Consider the following 22,116-nt stretch of genomic DNA (forward strand, 5'->3'; position numbering starts at 1 on the left):
GGAGGCTGAGGCGGGAGAATGGCATAAACCTGGGAAGCGGAGCTTGTAGTGAGCTGAGATCCGGCCACTGCACTCCAGCCTGGGCGACAGGGTGAGACTCCGTCTCAAAAAAAAAAAAAGAAACAGGCTCAGAGGAGTTACATTTTTCCAGGTTCCAAGAGATGAGTTACTAGTAGCTGACCCCAAAGCCTCCCTGGACTCCTGCCCCCGCCCTAGGCTGTCTCCCCAGCAAGCTCTTTTGAAGAGATTGGGCAGGCCAGGGAAGTGCAGGTAGGTCTTAGTCTAGGCCTTCCATTCTTGTTGGACCAAGAATAGCTGCTGCATGTGGTATATTCACTTGGGGATGTTCTGATTGTTCACAGAAAGTCTTGGTTTCTTCATGGAGCAGGGCCTGTGTTCCTACCACAGCAGTGAATGCGATAGCCTTGCCAGTTCATTTTCATCTGTAATCCACAGTTGTTTCCTGCCCCTCCTCTTAACTCTCTTTCCCACTTTCACGGCATGGCTCTCTAGTAGGCCTTCATCTTGTTCAGCAGCACCGTGGTTTACTCTCTGTGGGGCTGGTGATCAACCAGGGTAGGTTGTTGTCGTCACATTTTTCTTCATTCAAATCAGGTGGGGTTTTGGGTGGGGCGGAGAGAGGGAGGGGACACTTGTTTTAATGAGTTCCACAGTAGTGGGGGAAGTGAGTAAGGACAAGGACGTGCTCGTTCTAATTGTTCTGGAGAAGCTGTTGGATTGCACGTGCCTTCTTGACACCAATTAATGCCTTTTTTTAGGCTGCACAAATGGAGCATCAGAAGGAGAGAAATAGCTTTGAAGAGAGGATCCAGGTATGTTGATATGGTTTTAAAAAATGTATTGAAGATTTAGTCTATTCTTGCCTCTTGTTTTATTGAGTGCAACAGATAATTCTGTGTCACATAGCTGTCATTCATTGAATGCTACTGTATGACAGTCAAGCATAAGGTACTCTAGAAAGGGTTTCTTAATCTTTGCAGTAACTCTGTGAAGTAGGCATTCCCATTTTACAGATGTGGTACCTGAGGCCCAGAGAGGTGAGGTCACTTGCTTAAGAGCACATAGCTAGGAAGAGGTAGAGCGAAGATTTGGACCTGCCCATGTGCCATGGTTCCTCTGTCACAGCAGGAGGCATTTGTGGAGTGCCTGCCAGCTTAAAAAGTGCTTTCACATCCATTATCCCATTTGATCCTCACAACAGCCCGGAAGGGAGGCGGTGGTGATTATCTTTAGAAATGAACTCAGGCTATAAATGTATAGTTCAGTCTCCATCAAAAGGAATGAAATTAATGATCTGTTATTTCCCCCAAATAACCTGGTATGGTTTGAAAGACTCTGAGTGACTGTATTCAAATTCCAGAAGGCATTGGAATCCTTCCCATAGGAATAGCTGTCATCGTCTTAACTGATTTGATCCCCTTCCCTTCACCCAGCCCTGTTGCCGGGAGCGGTAACACAGTAACTTGGAGTTGATGCCACTATGTTCAGCTCTACTTGGAAACATTAATCACAGGTTGACAGGAATAAGATAGAATAACTGCATTTGAGTGTGCTCTTAAAGATATATTTACAGTGCATTTTGGTTGGAACACATCAACTTAGTGAATCTTTTTCTAATCTAATTTAGGCACTTGAGGAGGACCTGAGAGAGAAGGAAAGAGAAATTGCTACAGAGAAGAAAAATAGTTTAAAGAGGGATAAAGCCATTCAGGGTTTAACCATGGCATTAAAATCAAAGGAAAAAAAGGTATGTCTGATACATTTGAAGTAAGATTTTTCTTTATTAGCTTCTATGACTGGTCTGTCCTACCCTGAATTTTTAGCTTTGGATAAAAAGTTTATAAGAGAGATGAGATAGTATAGAAAGTGGGGAAATAATCCTCTAGTCAACTGGGAATTCTTTTGGAGTGTCTAATCCAGTGCTGTCCAAAAGAAATATAATATGAGTTACATATGTGATTTAAAATTTTACAGTGGCCTCATTAAAAGAAGTAAAAAGAAACAAGTGAAATTAATTTTAATTATATATATTTATCCCTCCAAACATAATCATTTCAACATGTAATCAATAAAAGTAATGAGATAGTCAACACTTTTTTATCAGAACTATTTGAAGTCCAGATATGTTTACAACACACCCTCAAATCAATCTAACCACATTTCACATGCCAAGAGCCACATGTGGCCAGTGACTGCCACATTGGACAATGCAGGTCTGATCTTTTGAAGGGTAACAGAAGAGTGAGATAAAGGAGTTTCGGGAGGCAAGGCCATGACCGAGTTGGTTAAAGAGCTACCTGAGCGTTGCCTTTGTGATCCACGGTGGTAGCTGATGGTTCTGTGCTGTTTTCTTGTCGATTTGTTTACTATGGCGATCTATTGTGTCCTAGTAACTATGCAAGGAACAGACACAGAGAAGAAAACCCAGCTCTGCTTGCAAGTCTATTGGGGAAGAAAGAGTGATGGGGGTTGTGATTGAGGGAAGTGTAGGGAGCTGGGGAGGCAGAAGGAAGGGGGCCTGATCCAGATTAGGTGTGGATGTCGGGTGTGTGGATGTCGGGTGTGTGGAGCAGGGCTTAGAGGAGGAGGTGCCTGAGCTGCATCTTAAAGGATTAGTAGGAGTTAGTTGAGAAGTAAGGCGGACGGAGGGAGAACACTGGTCAAGGCGTTTAGTTAGGAGAGACCCCATATGCATCACAGACAGTTTGGAGTTGTCATAGCACAAAGTGTAAAACTTAAAGGAGGTGAGAGAAGAAGGTGAAGCTTTTTCAAGGGGCCAACCAGTGGGGGTTGGGGAAACTAATCATTGAGCTGCTTGAGTGGCATTGAAGGCCACTGAAAACTCTTAAGCACATTTTCATTTTGGAGAGGTCTCTGGCTCTATCTGGAGAGTGAATTGCAGGAGGGAGAGAATAGAGGCTGGGAGACCAGTAACTTTGGTGAGAGCCAAGAAAGGCTGAATTAGAGCAGTGGGCACAGCAAGTAGGAATGGACGGGGAGGGGCTTATTTAAGAACTAAGATTCGAAGTAATTAGAAATAAGGTTGGGAAAATTTGAGGATTAGATGTAGGACTTCAGAGAAGCATAGTGAAGGATGACTTCAGGTGTCTGGCTTGCATGACTAGAGGTATGGTGGTGCCATTGACTCAGCTCAAAGTGTGGATAATGGAGGTTGATAGCAAGATCTGGGACAGTGGTAGATGTGATGAATCTGTTTAGAAAGTGCTGACTTTGAGGAGCCCGTACACCATCCAGATGAGATGTCCAGGAGGCAGATAATGTGCATGCCTAAAGTTTGGAGAGTGCTTAATCCTGAAGAGGTCAATCTAGGAATCCCTTGTGTACAGGTGTGAGTTGAGATTCTGAGAGTTGACCTACTTATCTAAGGAGAGTATAGAATGGGAAAGAAGAAGATTGGTGATGGGACTGCAGAGGACATCAGAATTTCAGGGATAGGGAGAGGAATGCACAAAGGAGACAGAAGGAATGGTTGCAGAAGTAGGAAACTGACCAGGAAACTGGTGGTGTTGCTAAGGCATGGTGGCTTATGCCTTTTATCCCAACACTTTGGGAGGCTGAGGTGGGAGGATCGCTTGAGGCCAGGAATTTGAGACCAGCCTGGGCAATAAGGTGAGACTGTGTCTCTAACAAAACTACAAAAAAGTAGCTGGATTTGGTGGTGTTCACCTGTGGTCCCAGCTACTTGGGAGCTGAGGTGGGAGGCTTGCTTGAGCACGGGAAGTTGAGGCTGCAGTGAGCTGTGATTGGCCACTGCGCTCTAGCCTAGGTGACAGAGCAAGACCCTGTCTCAAAAAAAAAAACAAAAAAAACCAAACACACAAAAGTAGTCAACATTGTATCACTTGTGGGGAGTTCTAGGCCCAACTGGGACCAGAAGCCTTCAAGTATGTCAGGACACTGGTGTCGGAGCTGCTCTGGGTGCTGGCAAAGTCCAGGGTGTGGCCACGGTGGTTCATGGCCAACTCCGGGGTGTAGGAGAAAGTCACTGGAGAATGAGGAATTTGGGGAATACCCAGGCTAGGTTGTTGGGCAGGTCATTTATACGGACAGTAATAATAGTAACAGTATGACCAAGGCATTATTTTAGCACCGATGCACATTACCTCGTTTAACCCTAACAGCACAACAGCTGGGTGAGGGGTGATATCCTCATTTTACAGTTGAGGAAATGGAGTCTCAAAGATGTTGAGTACCTTGCCTGAAGTTATCCAGCTAGTAAACGGCTAAACTGGAAATCCCACTCGGATCTTTTCTGATTACAAAGCCCTTGATTATAAGCACGACACAATTGAGCAGGAGAAGCATGTGGGCTGTGCAGAGAGGAGAGCCCAGTTAGATACTTGGCTGGTATTCGTTATATTTCCGCAGGTTGAAGAACTTAACTCTGAAATTGAAAAGCTCAGTGCTGCCTTTGCTAAAGCCAGAGAGGCCCTGCAGAAAGCACAGACCCAGGAATTCCAGGTAAGTGTTCACTTGGCTTAAGTGGCTGTCTCTTTGATCCTGACCCCTGGTAAGGTGAGAACCTTGCAGCTGAAAGAACTTGGATGATTTTAATAAGGAAAACTGTGGGTGGTCTTTAGATTCACTCAGTCTAATTAAAGGGAAATTCTCTACCAGATTTGGGAGATTTTCCAGCCCCCTCCTCAATATGGTAATGATAAATACCTCCACAGTTAGGAGTGCTAAGTGTGCTCTGTGCTAAGTAATAATGCAAGATATGTGGATTATCTCATTTAATCTTCACCACCCTGTGGGGAAGGTAATCATCATCCCTCTTGTGTTTGTACTTTTTTTTTTTTTTAAAAACGGAGTCTCGCTCTGTCGCTGAGGCTTGAGTGCAGTGACGCAATCTCTGCTCACCGTAACCTCTGCCTCCTGGGTTCAGGCAATTTTCCTGCATCAGCATCCTGAGTAGCTGGCATTACAGCCCACCACCACGCGTGGCTAATTTTTGTGTTTTTACTCGAGCCGGGGTTTCACCATGTTAGCCAGGCTGGTAGCGAACTCCTAACCTCAAGTGATCCGCCTGCCTTGGCCTTCCAAAGTGCTGGAATTACAGGAGTTAACGACTGCGCCCGGCTGTATTTGTGAGGTTTTGAGACTCAGGAGGGTGTGCAGCTATTCACTGTCACACAGTTAGCAAGTGGCAGAGCCAAGATTTTAGTGTAGTAATTGCTAATAATAGCAAGAGACATTTATTGAACACATACTATGTGCCAAGGCCTGCTAAGTGCGCTCCATAGATTATCTCAGTTATTTGCACAGCAGCTCTATGAAGTAAGTACGATTAATATCCTTTTTTTTTTTTTTTTTTTTAAACTGCTGAGGAAATCCAAGTTAGTTTCTAGTAACTTGCTCAGGGTCCCAAAACTGGTAAGTAAGAGAGCTAGGATTTGACTCCAGAGCCAATCTGACTCCAAAGACTGTGCTTTTACTGTCATCCCATATCTCCCTTACCTGGCTGCTTTGGTCCCAGCTGCTCTTTTCCAGACCTTGATGTTTTTGACCTGCCTTTTCTCTCCTCCCTCCGTCCCCACAGTGTTGTACTACAAGGACTCCTGCTGGTCAGCCCCTCTTTCTTCCTAATTTTAATTTCATGTTTTAAATTATTGTAACATGTTTCTTCTCATGTTTCTAGTTTTTCTACACAGCTTATACCTATCACTAATAACTTAATAAATCAATAAATTTCATCATCAAAGTAAGTCCATACTGCCTAAAGCTTCCTCCTCCCACCCCTTGCACTGATGTTGCTTTTGGTTGTAACGTAGAAGTTAGAAGTTAAATCTGATTTAAGACTGATTCCCAAAATTCATATCCCATGCCTTATCTTTTGCAGAGCTTTGATTCACAGTAAGAATAATTGAAGTAATTTGGCTTAAATCATGGTACGCTAGGAACATAGACAAATCTTCGCTTTTGGAATCTCAGACTTGCCTTCGCTCACCATTTTGACAGTGGTTGATGAAATGGAGCTAAGATTACACTTTAGACTGTTTCTCTTTTTCCTTGCCTAGAAAATAACAAGCTTCAGAAGCTGAATTCTTAGGGAAATGATGTTTCCCATTGCTTGGGAAAAGATCTGTTGGCTGCTGATAGCCAGAGAGAGCGGTATAAACATTGTGATATTTTACTGGTTATGACGGGCCTTAAAGGAAAGAAAGGAATCTTATAAATTTAAATGTTACCCAGATTTATTACATACATTTAACTTAATAACCCCAGTCTTAGTCAAAAGACTTTAAGAATGAGTTTTGAGGTCTTACAATGTACAGTGTTGGTCGGGTTTCTTATCTTGCAGCACACAGAGATCGGGAGCTGTTGTAACTCCTCAGGTTATACATGTCAAGTTGGCTCTTCAGAGAACCCTCATTTAATCTTTGCCCAAGGAGGTAGCAGATTTAGAAACCAGCGAGTTTTTGCAGGACTTGAACTCAAGTCTGTCTTCAAAGCCTATGTTCTTTCCACTCCTCTGATTGTGTGTGAGTAAATGCACACAATACACCTATGTTGGCTATCTCATTGTGAGGCATACGTAGTTTGAATGGTGCACAGATACATGTAAATGCATTTTTTCCCCCATGTATTGCGATCTTTTTGGGATGTCATGTGATTTGAGCCAATTGCAGCATGAGTTAAATAGCCAGCGTTCACAGGGTTGGCATCAAGCCTGACACTGAAGCAACAGCAGGTGATATTTAAACTCTTGAAGTGATTGCCAAAGTTCAGAAGTACAGAGGTGTGAATTCTAGTCACTGGTATCACTGTGAAGGTAATAGTGTGGGTTGGCTGCTGCTACCTCCACACTCATTTAAAAAAAAACTTTCAAATTGGAAACGGTATCCTCCCAGCTATTAAAGTAAAAATGCACATTGTAGGAAATTTATAAAATACTTAAAGTAGTAGTGAGAAGTTGATAGAAATCATCAGTAAACTCACCTCTTGCCTTGACTCTGTGCCTCCACTCTAATGCATATTTGTACATATATACATATACACTTTAAAAAATTAAATAGGATCATAATATGTATTTTGTTCCATGACCATTTTTTAAAATTTAACATTCTTGCCATGGCAGTTTATATAGGCCTACCAAGTCTTTTCTTTTTTAATTTTTATTTTGAGATAATTGTAGATTTACATGTACATTCTTTGTACTCTCTACCCAGTTCTCCCAAAGGTAACATCTTGCATAATTGTGATGTAATATCAGGACATTGACATTAGTGCAGTCCTTTGACCTTATTTAGATTTTTAGCAGTTGACATGCATTCATTTGTTTATGTGTGGGGGTGTGTACATGTTTAGCTTTGTGCTACTCAATCTTTTTAAACAACTGAATATAGTCCATTATATGGAGGTAACATTTTTACTGGGAAGAATGTGGAGTGGGACATGGATTTGAACCTTGACTCTGCTCTTGCAGAGAGCAAGTAGTAGTAGTAGTACAGTCTCTGTATTAGTACATTCTCATGCTGCTAATAAAGACATACCCGAGACTGGGAATTTACAAAGAAAAAGAGGTTTAATGGACTCACAGTTCTATATAGCTGAGGAGGCCTCACAGTCATGGCGGAAGGTGAAGGAGGAGCAAAGATACATGTTACATGGCACAGGCAAGAGAGCATGTGCAGGGGAACTGCCCTTTATAAAACCATCAGAACTTGTGAGACTTAGTCACTATCATGAGAACAACATGGGGAAAACCTGCCTCCATGATTCAGTTACCTCCCACCAGGTCCCTCCCATGACGTGGGGATTATGGGAGCTACAGTTCAGGATGAGGTTGGGGTGGAGACACAGCCAAACCATATCACTAACTCTAACCTTGGGCAAGACATTTGAGCTCTTCCAGCCCTGTTTGTGCATTGTAAAATCTAGATAATCACCCAAGGTTTAAAGATTAAATAAGAAAGTGTACCTGGGCACAGTAAATGTTGTTAACTCACCCTTAAATTAGGTGGTATTTGGACAAAAACAGAGTACTTTGGTCTGTTTTTCAAATTCTTGGTTAATAGTGTTATTATATATAGCTTTTGGTTTGTGGAACCTCTCTATTATTTTTTGATTGGGAATGAAAGATAGTGGAGTAGGTGAAGGAAAAGTAGAGCTAGATTTATTTATGTTGTACCCACTGAAATGGCAATTTATGTATCATATGCTATATGAGATATATATCATGAGATACATGATATGTGAGATATATATCATGAGACATCTCATATAAGATATATCACATGATACATATCATATGATATACCTCAAATGAGATGTATTGTGATATATCTCATATATGTGATATATGATAGATCTCACATTATATGTATCTGATAAATGATATATATTATATATATATATATATATATTTTTTTTTCAGACGGAATCTTGCTCTGTCACCCAGACTGGAGTGCAGTGGTGCAGTCTTGGCTTACTGCAACCTCTGCCTTCTGGTTTCAAGCAATTCTCCTGTCTCAGGCTCCCGAGTAGCTGGGACTACAGGCGCATGCCACCATGCCTGGATAATTTTTGTATTTTTTTAATTAATTAATTAATTAATTTTTATTATACTTTAAGTTCTAGGGTACATGGGCATAACGTGCAGGTTTGTTACATATGTATACTTGTGCCATGTTTGTGTGCTGCACCCATCAACTCGTCAGTACCCATCAACTCATCATTTACATCAGGTATAACTCCCAGTGCAATCCCTCCCCCCTCCCCCAGTTTTTGTATTTTTAGTAGAGATGGGGGTTTCACCATATTAGTCAGTCTGGTCTCGAACTCCTGACTTCAGGTGATCCACCTGCTTCAGCCTCCCAAAGTGCTAGGATTACAGGCGTGAGCCACAGCACCCAGACTGTGTATCATGTTTAGTCTTCACAAGAAGAAAATAGAGACCATTCCTCCCAAAGTGTTGGGATTACAGGCAGTGAGCCATTGTGCCTGGCCAAGGATGTGTTTCTTGATATGAGTGTATTCAGTTTGTGAACATTTGTTCAGCTGTACACGGATGATTTGTGTACCTTTCTGTATATATGCTATATTTAGTGGAATGCTGGTAAACCAGCTTTCAGAAAAAAAAAAAGGAAAAAATAATAATTAAAAAAAAAAAAGAGGCCATTACTTCCCATTTCACAGATGTGCATATGTTTGTTAATCATATGTATTTTCTTTAGCTGTGTATTAATGAAATACCACATATTCTTGACTTGTTTTGACCATGGACTTTGCTGAAATTGCAGTCTCTCAGGCTGGCCATTGAACTAGCATGCTGACCACTTTTTTTTTTTCCTCCAAATGAATCTGGGTTTGAGCCATTCTGATGTGGATGAACATTGTAAGTGCTTAGGTTTATCTCTGCTTTTTGTCAACCTAAATAACAGAGAGAATCTCTCGAAGAGAAAATGACACTTATTCAGGAATAGGACATGGCAGTGGGAATACACGTACCATAGCTATGTGCATGTTCAGGGAGGTTAAGGAAGACAAAGATTTTTAAAGAAAAATGACAATTACATGATTGTATTGAGATACTTATCCTTAGCTACAAGGATCAGTAACAAGGATGACACCAGTCCTAGGCTGGATAGGCAGTTGCTGGGCAGATGTCCTTGCAGAAATATTTTTTTGTGTAGAATTGCAGTGGCCCTTGTGCAAGGTTGTGGTTTTTACAGAGTCTTTTGTGGTAGTTTTTATTCTGAGGCATTTATGCGTGAGTAATCTGTTTTCATATACCCGAATCTATTTGTCAAGGTTGTTTTTTTATTTTTATTTGATTTTTTATTTTTTTAAACACAAGTGACTCCATTTTGATTCTGACAACTTTCACATTTTCAAATGAAGGTCTTCATTTTCTACCATTTAAAAATGACTTAAATTGTTTTTTAAACCATTATTAGAGTAACATGCTCACTTACCTTAAAACATTTGAAAATACAGAGTTATGAAGAAAAAAAATTAACTATAGTCCCACACAACTAAAGACAGTCACTGTGAAAATTTGTGCTTTTCTTTCTTTCTTTCTTTTTTGAGATGGAGTCTCGCTCTGTCACCCAGACTGGAGTGCAGTGGCGTAATCTTGGCTCACCACAACTTCCACCTCCCGGGTTCATGCAATTCTCTGCCTTAACCTTCACAAGTAGCTGGGACTACAGGCACCCACCATCATGCTCGGCTAATTTTTGTGTTTTTAGTAGAGGCGGGGTTTCACCATGTTGGCCAGGCTGGTCTTGAACTCTTTACCTCATGATCCACCTGCCCTGGCCTCCCAAAGTGCTGGGATTACAGGTGTGAACCATGGCGCCCGGCTGAAAATTTGTGCTTTTTTTCCTGGTCCTTTAAGAAAATACTTCTTTCATACAACAGTAGACTTTTCTTCCTTAACATCCACATCATAAGAAATATTATCTTGTTGCTTTGGTTTCTGAATGTTGTCTATGTTAACGTTTTTCTTTTCTTAAGAGCCCAGGTTTCTTGATTTGTTTCATGAGGTATGAAAATTAGCTCATCTTTCCTCTCTACCTTCTCTTCTAGGGGTCTGAAGACTATGAAGCTGCTCTATCAGGAAAGGAAGCCCTTTTGGCTGAGCTGCGCTCACAAAACCTCACCAAGAGTACAGAGAACCACAGACTGCGTAGAAGCATTAAGAAGATCACCCAGGAGCTGAGTGACTTGCAGCAGGAGAGGGAGAGACTGGAGAAGGACCTGGAGGAAGCCCATCGAGAGAAGAGCAGAGGAGATTGCACCATCCGTGTGAGTACCGCCCTGCCCTTCTGACACAGTGGACAGTGCTTTTGGGGCTATGTGGCTGTGTCTGGTTGTGGGGTGATGTTCAGTACAGAAGACTAAAGAAAATACTTCACTTATTATCTCACTACCTAGAAATGACCAGCTTCATTTGATCTATTTGGTATTTCAGTCCTTTTATTCTCTTTCTCTCTCTCTCTCTCTCTCTCTCTCACACACACACACACACACACACACACACACACACAGAGTTGTTATCAAGTTGAAAATACAGTTTTGTATCGTGCTTTTTTAAGTTTAATGTTCTCTGTCTGGTTTGTTGCCATGTAATGAATGTTCTTCAAAAACAATTTTTTTGTGCCAGCATCATATTTCATCACTTGGATGTATTACAATTTATTTAACTAGTTCTTTTTTGAACGGCATTTAGATTATTTTACTTTTTTTTGCCTTATGACTTCTGCAGCAAACATCCTTGTACATAAATATTTATCTGCTGATTCTTCCTTTGTTGTTTTTTTTGAGATAGGGTCTCACTCTGTTTCCTGGGCTGTTCCTGAACTCCTGGGCTCAAGTGATCCTCCCACCTCAGTTTCCTGAGTAGCTGGGATTATAGGCACATGCCACCATGCCCACCTCACCAATTATTCCTGATAGAGGTATAATAACTGGGCCAAAGAGTATGAATTTTTTAAGGACTGTTGTATAAATAAATTCAAATTGTTCTACAGAAAGATTATACCAGGTTTCTCTAGGTGATCTTTTTTATGACTGTACTCTATTTAGCATTGGGTATTAGCATTTAAAAATCCTCTCTGAATTTGGTAAGCTCATTAAATTTCAATTATGCTTAAACTTAAATATTCTGTGTCTTTTAATTTAATCCCTCCTGAGAACATAGCCTTGGTGCAATAGGTAAGATTGGGGTCTGGGTCTGAGTGATCACTGCCATGCAAGTTAATGGAATTGTCTGCCTGAGATCCTGGGCCAGGCAGTCATTAGAGTAGAGGACTCAAAAGAATACCAGTGGTTAGCTCTATGATGCCTGCTGCTGATGGGGACACCAGGATCCAGAGGTTGAAATCCCAATGTTAACACTGAAGAAAGAATTGAAATGCAGATGTTTGTATATTTTAATAAAATTTTAACAAACATTAATGGGTCCATAAAGGAAATCTAGAAAAATTAGAAAATAGTAGCTATAATTCCACTACCCTAGCAAAGTAACTCTGATTTTCTGTATTGCTGTTCAGTCCTGGTGCACCTGGGCTCCTGGTCTAATCAGATTCTAAATACCATTCTGTCTTTGATCACTTAGTCTATCATAGGCACCATCTCATGGTGTAGGTTCCAGAACGATCATGTTGAATGCTGATGCATACTCTTTCACTGAATAGATTTCACATGATTTACTTAATAATCTCCTTTGTTGGACATTTTGGCTATTTAAATAATGCCACAATGAACATCTTTTGACATAAGGGTATTTTCTCTTGAAATCCCTAGGAGTGAGATTACTGGGTCAGATAGTGCCTATATGTATATATGTAAATACATATTTTTCGAGACAGAGTTTCACACTGTTGCCTAGACTGGAGTGCAGTGGCATGCTCATAACTCACTGCAGCCTCAAACTCCTGGGCTCAAGGGATCCTACTGCCTCACCCTCCTGTGTAGGTGGGACTTCTGGTGAACGCCACCATGCCCAGCTAATTTAATTTTTGTTTTTTGTGGAGACAGGGTCTGGCTGTGTTGCCCAGGCTGGTCTCAAATTCCTGGTCTCCAGTGATCTTTGCATCTTGGCCTCTGAAAGTGCCGGGATTACAGGTGTGAGACACTGCACCCGGCCAATATTTTATACTGGTTGGTTAATCATGTTGCCAAATTCTTTGTCCAAAAGGCTGGCCCATTTTATGCTGCCACCAGCAATGTTAGAGTGCCGTACTATATTGCTTGCTATTAAAAGACCTGTTTCTCATATTTATTCAGTGTTATTGAACACAAAATGTATCTGGTTTAGACACTGATGGAATTATATTACGTAACTCCTGAAAGTTTTATTTTTCTAAGGGAGGTGAAAATGCTATACAAAACAAAATGCAAAACAATTTAAAATCCACAGCTAATTAATATAACCTGTACTCAGTGCAAAAGATCCTGTGTGAAGTGGTAGTCAAGGAAATCTTCTAGGAGGGGCTGACACTTGAGAATGAGAGGGGTCAGATTTGAGTAGTGTGACTTTATGTAGATGAGGTAAAGAAAAGGCTGGCCAGAGGGTCCATTTATACAGCTGCATGTTTCATAATCAATTCTTATGTCCTTCACTATTAGATGACAATTTTTTTAGTTTAAAACAATTATCCCCCGTCCCCTACTGCTATTATAATGTTTGTGTGGTAAAATTTGGAAGGCCGAGGATGAGGGGATGATACACACACAGACACACACACACACACTCTCTCTCTCTCTCTCTCTCTCTCTCTCTGTCTTTCTCTCATAGATAATGTAAAATATGTATTTTTTTATATCATAACTTAGTCTTTGTAATCATTTGAGATGGCTGTATAACATCAAGCGTATATACTGTAATTTCCTTAGGCATACCTCTGTTGTTAGACATTATTTGTTGGTTTCATAATTTACTTATTCATGTAAACTCTGGTGCTTCTAGAAGAATTTTGGGCTGCTGTGGATAAAAAGATGTATTAATGCATAACATGTATATGTCTTCATATGGAGGTATTTGGCAAGGAATGGAAGGGGACTGTGATGGCAATAGGTCAGGGATTGGGGTGAGTATACTGTGGGTAGGACTTTCTTGTGAGTGATAGAAACCTAGCTTGAACTAAGTTTGGCAGAAAGGGAACTTGATTGCCTTGTGTAACTAAACTGCTGGAAGGACAGGGGCACTGGAAAACTGCCAAGACCAGACTCACTCTCTGAGAGCTGGCTTCTTTTTTTGCATCCATACTCTAGTTCTAAGAGGTTGGACTCATTGCCAGCCCTGTTGGGATCACATCTTCCCAATTTATTGCAGAAGAAGAAGAAGGACTCCCACACTTTGCTGCCCTGGCTGGTTTCTTGTCAGGATGGCCAGATGGGTGATGTACTGAGAATCCCAATTTGGGTCACATGTTCATTGTGCCTTGGCAGAAGGGTGTGTGTGTGTGTGTGTGTGTGTGTGTGTGTGTGTGTGTGTGTGTGTGTGTGTGTGTATAACATCATTGGCAGCCTCTCCTAGAACCACATGTTTGGAAGGGGATGAGCAGGTACCCAGAGAAAGTGGTATTTTGTTTCAGGGCACTGGGCAGACCAAAAGTACTGTATACTCTAAATGCTTTCCTCAGGTGAACATGCCGGTGACTCAGGCTTCCTGGCCTCTCATCGTGACTACCTTTATACATCAAGTTACATACATGTTTCCAACAAGATGATTTGGCCATGGTTTCCTTCTTTTTGTATAGATATTGCATCACAGTCGTATCTCTAGTTAACTTTTTTATAGTCTAAGAATTTGATGTGTGCATCTCACATGACTGTTCTACACCAGGTCTTGGGAGTACTGGCTTACTCAGAGCCTGAGGAAACATGGTGGGGTGGTGCCTTTGCCTTATGGCGCTAGGATAAATGCACAGGTGGAGCATAACACACTAGCCTTGCATAACTTCCCAGCTTGTTTCTGGTAACTAGGCTCCTTATTTAACTGGAGTGCCTCCCACTCACCAGCTGCTACAGCTGTGGCTTTTGGATTGAAACAGAAAAACCTAGACCTTTTGTGATGTTTCTGTCCTGGCAAAAGAAAGGAATCCATTCATACATTCAGCAACGTTGAACACTTTGTGCAAGTCCTCTACTAGACAAGGAGAAAATACCATAATAGGGACATGAACAAACTACCACAGGAGCACAGAGAAAGGAAGTGGCTTGCAGGAGCAGGGAAGGCTCCTGGGGAAAGTAACTTTTGAACTGGTTCTGAAGTTTGAGCTAGAGGCTAATAGATAGGCAAGGGAGAGGAGGGTTTTGTGTAGAAGGCAAAGGTTTAGAGGTTGGAGAGGGTATGGTGATTTTGGGGAAGAAGAGTTTGGGGCTGCAGTGAAGGGTGGTTCCTCTAGGGATGTGTCAGGAGATTAACCTGAGAGATGTTGGTTTGTGGAGAGCCTTGGATGCAGAGTCTGGGCACCTGGATTTGAGGTGTAGGCAAGGGGCCCCGGGCGGGGTGGGGGTTGGGTATGCCAGTCAGAGGACTGACAGCATCAGATTTGCAGTTTAGAAAGACTAGTCTGAGGGATGTCTAGAGGATGGATTGCTGAGGGAAAGCCAGGAAACAAGATGAGAAAAGGCTTTTCCTTAACACAAGTCAGGCTCTGAGAGGTCAGTGTTATGGGGGAAAAGAAAAGGAACCTGTTTCTTTGTAATGGGGATGGTCAGCTGTGGCTTGTAGGGCTTGACTTGGTGCATATTCAATGCTTCATCTACGAGGACTCTAGGATGTTCACCTTTGGGTCCCTTTCATGTTGACTCAAACTTGGCTGCATCCCACAGGTAGGATAAAGAAAACACTGGTAAGAACAACATCCAAAACACAGGTCTTGTTCTGAATTCACGTTCAGCTCAACCCTCATTGTCTCTTTGGTTGCTATTCAGAGTGGTAGAAATAAAGCAGGTATGATCCTCCGGTGTAGATTGTACTTTACAGTTTATGAAGATTGCCTGTGTGCCCACGTGATGCTCCCAGCCTTGGGTTTGGGCGTAGAAAATGTTTTTCCCATTTTACAGATTAATCTGTGCCTCAGAATTTACATTGCTCGGTCATCGTTACATAGATGGTGATATGTATGTGACATGGATTCAGGTCTATGGACTCTATCTAATTTCAGGACTTTGCTAAGATAGTACACTGTTGCTATGCCAAACCATCAGTAATTATGTTGAGAATACTGTGCTTTTGGCAGAAAGGAAGATTGGTATATTTTCAGCTTTTCAACAGACCAGAATAATACATTCTCAAGAACACCCAACTTGAAGTATTCTGGCTAATTGAAGCTGTAAACATTGTAATTTGTTCCTTTTATGTTTCAAAAATACTTGCAGAGGTTTATAGAAAGTCATAAGATTAAGCGAAATTAAAAATAAAGGCTTTAGGGTCAAGGAAAAATAAGAGTGACTGGCAAAATGGAACCAGAGTGAGTATTTTAATTAATTCATTTGAGACAGGGTCTTACTCTGTCACTCAGGCATGATCCTAGCTCACTGTAGTGGCATGATCCTAGCTCACTGCAGCCTAAACCTTCAGGCTCAAGTAATCCTCCTGTCTCAGCCTCGAGGAGCTAGGACTATAGACATGCACTACCACACCTGGCTAATTTGTTAAATTTTTGTAGAGAAAGGGTTTTGCTATGTTGCCCAGACTGGTCTTGAGTTCCTGGCCTCAGGCAATCCTTCTACCTCAGCCTCCCAAAGTGTTAGGATTATAGGTGTGAGCCACTGCGCCTGACCCAGAGTGAGTATATAAAAATGCACATTGTGGCTGGGCACGGTGGCTCATGCCTGTAACCCCAGCACTTTGGGAGGCCGAGGTGGGTCGATCACCTGAGGTGAGGAGTTCAAGACCAGCCTGGTCAACATGGTGAAACCCCATCTCTACTAAAAATACAAAAATTAGCTGGGTGTGGTGGCACCCAGCTACTTGGGTAGTCCCAGCTATTTGGGAGGCTGAGGCAGGAGAATCGCTTGAACCTGGGAGGCAGAGGTTTCAGTGGGCCAAGATCGTGCCACTGCACTCCAGCCTGGGTGACAGAGGGAGACTCTGTCTCAGGAAAAAAAAAAAAAAAGTACATGTTGTGATATCCTTCACGGTGCTAAAGAGGGGGACTTATAATTCAACTGGTAGTTCCTGGCAGGGAAAGCAAAAAGAGAAAATCAGTTACAAGGTCTCCAGTGTCTGTAAGAGGAACATGTCAAGTGAAAGGACGGCTTTTGCTGGCACTGAGGCCCAAGGAAAGAATTGCCTCTGGTGGGCTATTATAAAGAGTACTTTGAGCAGTTTATAGCGTCTTCAACAATACCCCATTCAACAAAAGCTATTCTGCATGGGGCCAGATTAATGTTATCCAAGTAAGTAAGCTTGTAAGTAGGTTTTCTGGGACTATATCTAGCTGTTTCTCATTATTCTCTTTTTCTGTACAAGAACTACAAAATCAGTTGGAAATGCTGCAGCTCTGTTTTCCAGATGAGCCCTGACCTAAAGCCTATATACAGGATCCAGATCAAGCAGTCCTGGTTTTTGTAGCATTCCTTGAATTTTGATGGTAAGCCAGTCATTACTCTTGGATGTGATCAAACCATCCTTTGCTCATGCCAACAACATTTATTGCCAGTCTCATTGTGCCTGTTCTTTAGCATTTTGTAGGGAGGCAGTTTTTTACTGAAAATTCAGCTTGGTTCAGAGGCTTATGAATTCACTGTGTCTGGTTGTGCATGAACACTGAGAAGTTGAGCCCCAAGAGTCAGTTCTCCATGTTTGTTTGTTTTAATTGCCTGTGATTGCAGTGACCTAGTGCCAGTTGACTCAGCATGTGTTGTAATTTGCAGTTTTTTGTTTATTCAACACAAATTTATGGAGTACCTGTAATGATATTGTTAGGCTCTGGTGAATACAAGCTTTGGTTTTTACTTTGGGCATCTTATTTACAATGAAGAAGGTCAAAAAGTGAGGATCACAGATAGATCCCCTGTATTGTAGTATACCTCCTCGCTGCCAAGGGGCCCGTATCCCTTCAAGGAAATTCAGGAGACCTTTGCAAAAACAAACAAAAACCCCATTGTTCCCAAGTCTATGCCCCAGCTGTGATGTTTAAAGTGGCCTACTCTTGAGGTTAGTAACAGGGATACTGCTTGGATCCTCACATCTTTGCCTTCATTTGATACATTGTCAGAGCCAGAGACCTGGGCTTTCCTTTTAGTGTGTGTGTGCGCACACGTGCATGAATGTGTGTGTTTGGTGAAGGGTGAGAGAAATCTTTATTTTAGGTGCACTCTCTCTGGTTCAGGTACTTAGTATTCTACTCAGGGTGGGTGCGGGAGAGAAGCAAGCTAAGGTTTTTCTGTTCTCCTTTATAAGCAACATATATTAGACATTGGCTTAGTTGTATTCCCCAGACTGTTTCAGAATGCTTTCATCTGTTATGAGACCTGTCATCTGCTACCCTGACAAGTGTGTGCTTCAGTACCTGGGCACTTAGCTCTGTGGGGATGCATTTGTTGGCTAAAGCCCAAAAATCTAATTAAAGTTGTACCTGTCACCCAGCTGGCTAATCCCATGTGCTTTGACAGGAGTGGGTTTAATTTCAGGGTAGTTCAGCCTGAACCTCCCAGTTCTCACATGTACTCATTGATGGATATCTCCAAATGAGATTGTGACAGCATTTAGAACATCTTTTGGTAAATCAGAATCAAAACATGGCATTTGGAGACAGTGTCTCTACAGGCTGGTTGGTTAGGGCTAAGACCACAGACCTGAGATAGTATGTTTTTTACTAAGGGCCAAAGCTCTCCTCTTGCCCTAAATATATATATATATATATGTTATGTGTGTGTGTGTGTGTGTGTGTGTGTGTATGTGTGTGTGTATACATGAATTAGGTGTGAAGATTTTGAGTTGGTATCTTTATAGAATAATGTGCAGTTTAAATGACCTATGTTGGAAGAAGTACTATCTTTGCAAATTCCAGTTTCTTATGAGAGAGGCTGAAGGCAGAAACACTGGAGTCAAACTGGTTTGGAGTCCTGGCTCTGTTACTTACTAGTTGTTGAACTGTGAACCAGCAAATTTGCCTCTTTGAACCATGGTATGCCCATTTCTTATCAGAATAATAACGGTTAGTTGTTAGGTTTATCTGAGAGAGGGAGTGACGCTTAGCATAATACTTGACACATCATAAATGAGCAATAATTGGTAGCTATTTTGATGATGATGCCTTGGCCTCGGGCCCTAGAAACGTAGCAATTTCAGTGGCCATCTTTGGAATAGCGGAAAATAGTTCTCAACTTGGGTTGCAATCTCAGCTTCACTTACAAGTGCTTAACTTCTAAGCCAACAGCTTAAACTTGCTAAACTTATGTTCACTCCCCTAAAATGGGGTTGATTATATGTATTTTAGGATTAAACAAGTGAATAGTAAAATGTAACGTGTGAGAAAATGCCTACCATGGTTCCTGGCACAGAGAAGTTGATGCTCAGTATATCTGATTCCTCCTTTTCTGTCCTGTTTTCCTGCTTTTAATTGTGTGGCAGGTACTGGCTCAGGACTTTGAATGACAAATCATCACCTGCTGGAATCTACCAGACGCTGTTGATTAATAAATGTTGTCTTCCCTTTTACCAGCCAAGTCACCAAAGCTATAAATTTCTTCCTTGATCAACAGTAACCTCTCCTCTGAAGAAAGTGCTTGTCTGTTCCTTTCCAGCTGATTGATCCCTCTAGGAAGGGAGTCGGAGCACTCTTCTATTGAGAAACTCCGGAGATTCTCAGTGGCTCGCACCTGGGGCTGCTGTCCAACAGTTTTCATGCGGAATTGCCGTAATCTCCATGGGGCACAAACAGGGAGACTTTCCCTTATGTCACCTTCTCATTTTATCATTTCTGTGCCAGGCTCTGTCCTGGTCCCTAGTAGTACAGGACTAAATCAAATCATACACAGTTTCTGAAGGAATCTAGTGAAGAAATAGCATAGACATACAAAGAGCTAATTAAAATATAGCATGATAAGTCCTAATAGTGGGATGGACTGAATGCTTTGGAAGCGCAGAGAATGGAACTGTGCTAAGAGGCTAGAAAAGAAGGGAGGGAAGGCTTCACAGAGGAAGTGGATTTGAGCTGAGACTTGAAGGATAGGTAGCTGTTTGCCTGGGGGAATGGGAGGTGGGAATGCATTCCTGGTAGCAGGAAGGCCTGTGCCAAGGTTTGGGGTCCATGAATGAGCCTGGCTCATGGGGAACAGTGAGTGGGGCTGGAGGAGGGGGCAACTGGTGAAAGCTGCATCAAGCCCTTTGCTCAGAACTTGTGCAGTCATCACAGCTAGTACCATACTGTTAGGTGAGGCACATGTTTGTTAGTTCTTTATGCCAAGGACTGTTTCATTGTGGTGGCCTCCAAGTTTTTTTTCCTGTAGCATATGAATTATTTGTTTGAATGAACTGTTATGGAGAGAAAACACAAAAGTGGAGCTGCTCAGGGTGAAGTGAGGTAGGAGGCCTGGCACCCACCTCCCTGCATCGTCTGTTTCCACCACAGCCCCCAGGAGCAATGAGGCTCCACAAAATGTGGCTTGAACACCACTCTCACCTACTAATTCTGGAAATTCTCCTTACATCACAGAGTACCTCTTCCTCATTAAGACTGTGCAGAAATTTCCTTTGTATATTTACAGGTAACCACTGAGCACTTTGACAAGCTTTCTCGCAGTGAAACCTGATAAGGTGGACATTTGATGGATGAGAACCTTCTCATTCTCCATCTGGCCAGAGATAAAACAAAACTAGCAGACTGGAGGAGGAAGTGTGAGGGCTTGGCCTTTCATTTCTAATGTGATTCTAAGATTTTAGGACATGTTATTTTTCAAACAACGCAGTTAAATTTCTTTTCTTTCCTTTTTTTTTTTTTTTAATCAGCCAGTCTGCTCAAAGAGAGCCCTGCCATGCAGAGGCAGCTCTCAGCCCAGTGCTGGTCTGGAGCGCACCTGTGAATCTTAAGGGAAAATTGCCCATTAGTGTAGAAATTGAGGCCATTAGTTGACATCATCATACAGGTCTTGCTGTGGCAGCACTAACTTTAAATTAAGGCGGCAGTCTGGTATAGGATAGGGTTCTTTTTTTTTTTTTTTCCTGTGTAAACCCTTTGTTCAGAAGCAAATAAAACAGATGCACCCAGGGGGGCTTTGCAGATTCCTTAGGATGGTGGCTTTTTGTATTGAAATCAAATATAATTTTCTGTGTTCTTCCCTAAGCTACTGAGTCAATTTCTAGAGGAAGGCCCAAGAACATGTAGTTAGAGGATACTGATATCCAGTCAGGTTTGGGTATTCCTAATCCTAGAGCTTCTTGGGTTTGGCTTGTAAAACCACTGGCATAGTAAAAAGAATATAGATAGACCTGGTTTCAAATCCTGCTTCCATTACTTTTTACCTATGTTACTTGGGTTAAGTTGCTTGAAGTCTCTGAACTTCAGTTTTCTGATTGGTAAAATGGGTATAATTAAAATACAGACATCCCTCAGGAGATATTGGAGATCGGAATAAAGCGAGTCATATGAATTTTTTGGTTTTCCAGTGAATCTAAAAGTTATGTTAATACTATACTGTGGCCTATTATGTGTACAACAGCATTATGTCTAAAATAACAACATGTATACCTGAATTAAAAATACTTTACTGCCAAAAATACTAATGATCGTCAGAACCTTTAGCTAGTTGTAGTCTTTGTTGGTAGAAGGTCTTGCCTCAATGTTAATGGCTGCTGACTGATCAGGGTGGTGGTTGCTGCAAGAATGAAGTTTGCCACCTTGGTTAAGTCTTCCTTTCACAAAATATTTCTCTATGGCATGTGATGGTGTTTGTAGCATTTTACCCACAATAGAACTTCTTTCAAAACTGGAGTCAGTCCTCTCAAACCCTGCTACTGCTTTATCAACCAAGTTTACATAATATTCTAAGTCTTTTGTTGTCATTTTAACAATGTTCACAGCATCTTGAAATGGAGAAGATTCTACCTCAACAAACTACTTTCTTTGCCCATTCATAAGAAGTAATTCCGTATTTGTTCAAGCTTTATCATGAGATAGCAGCAATTCAGTCACATCTGCAGACTCCACTTCTAGTTCTCTTCCTATTTTCACCACATTAGCAGTGAAGTGAAGTCTTGAATCCCTGAAAGTCATCCATGAGGGTTGGAATCAGATTCTTCTAAACTCCTGTAATGTTGTTATTTTGACCCTTCTTATGAATCACAAATGTTCTTAAGGGCATTTGGAATAATGAATCCTTTCCAGAAGCTTTTCAGTTTACTTTGCCCAGATCCGTCAGAGGAATCACTCTTTACAGATGTATTTCTTAAAGACTTGAAAAGTTAAAATTACTCCTTGATCTGTGGGTTGCAGAATGCATGTTGTGTTAGCAGGCATAAAAACAATATTCATCTTCTTGTACATCTCCATCAGAGCTCTTGGATGACCAGGTGCATTGTCAGCAAGCAGCGATATTTTATTTTATTTTATTTTATTTTTTAAGACTTTTTATATTTTTTATTTTTTTATTTTTATTATTATTATACTT

General features: G+C 41.5%; 1 protein-coding gene across 3 annotated transcripts in view; it reads left to right on the forward strand.

Moving 5' to 3' along the window:
* CDK5RAP2 (CDK5 regulatory subunit associated protein 2) overlaps positions 1–22,116 on the forward strand; it is a 201,248-nt gene that overhangs the window by 55,069 nt on the left and 124,063 nt on the right. For all 3 annotated transcript variants that reach the window (XM_011927417.1, XM_011927418.1, XM_011927419.1), the window contains exons 9-12: positions 780–833; positions 1,649–1,768; positions 4,411–4,503; positions 10,576–10,794. In XM_011927417.1, coding sequence (XP_011782807.1) covers positions 780–833; positions 1,649–1,768; positions 4,411–4,503; positions 10,576–10,794 — 486 coding nt within the window. The remainder of the gene's footprint in view (positions 1–779; positions 834–1,648; positions 1,769–4,410; positions 4,504–10,575; positions 10,795–22,116) is intronic.

Source organism: Colobus angolensis, unplaced genomic scaffold (genome assembly GCF_000951035.1).
Source record: "Colobus angolensis palliatus isolate OR3802 unplaced genomic scaffold, Cang.pa_1.0 Scaffold71, whole genome shotgun sequence".
Classification (NCBI taxonomy): Eukaryota; Metazoa; Chordata; class Mammalia; order Primates; family Cercopithecidae; genus Colobus; species Colobus angolensis.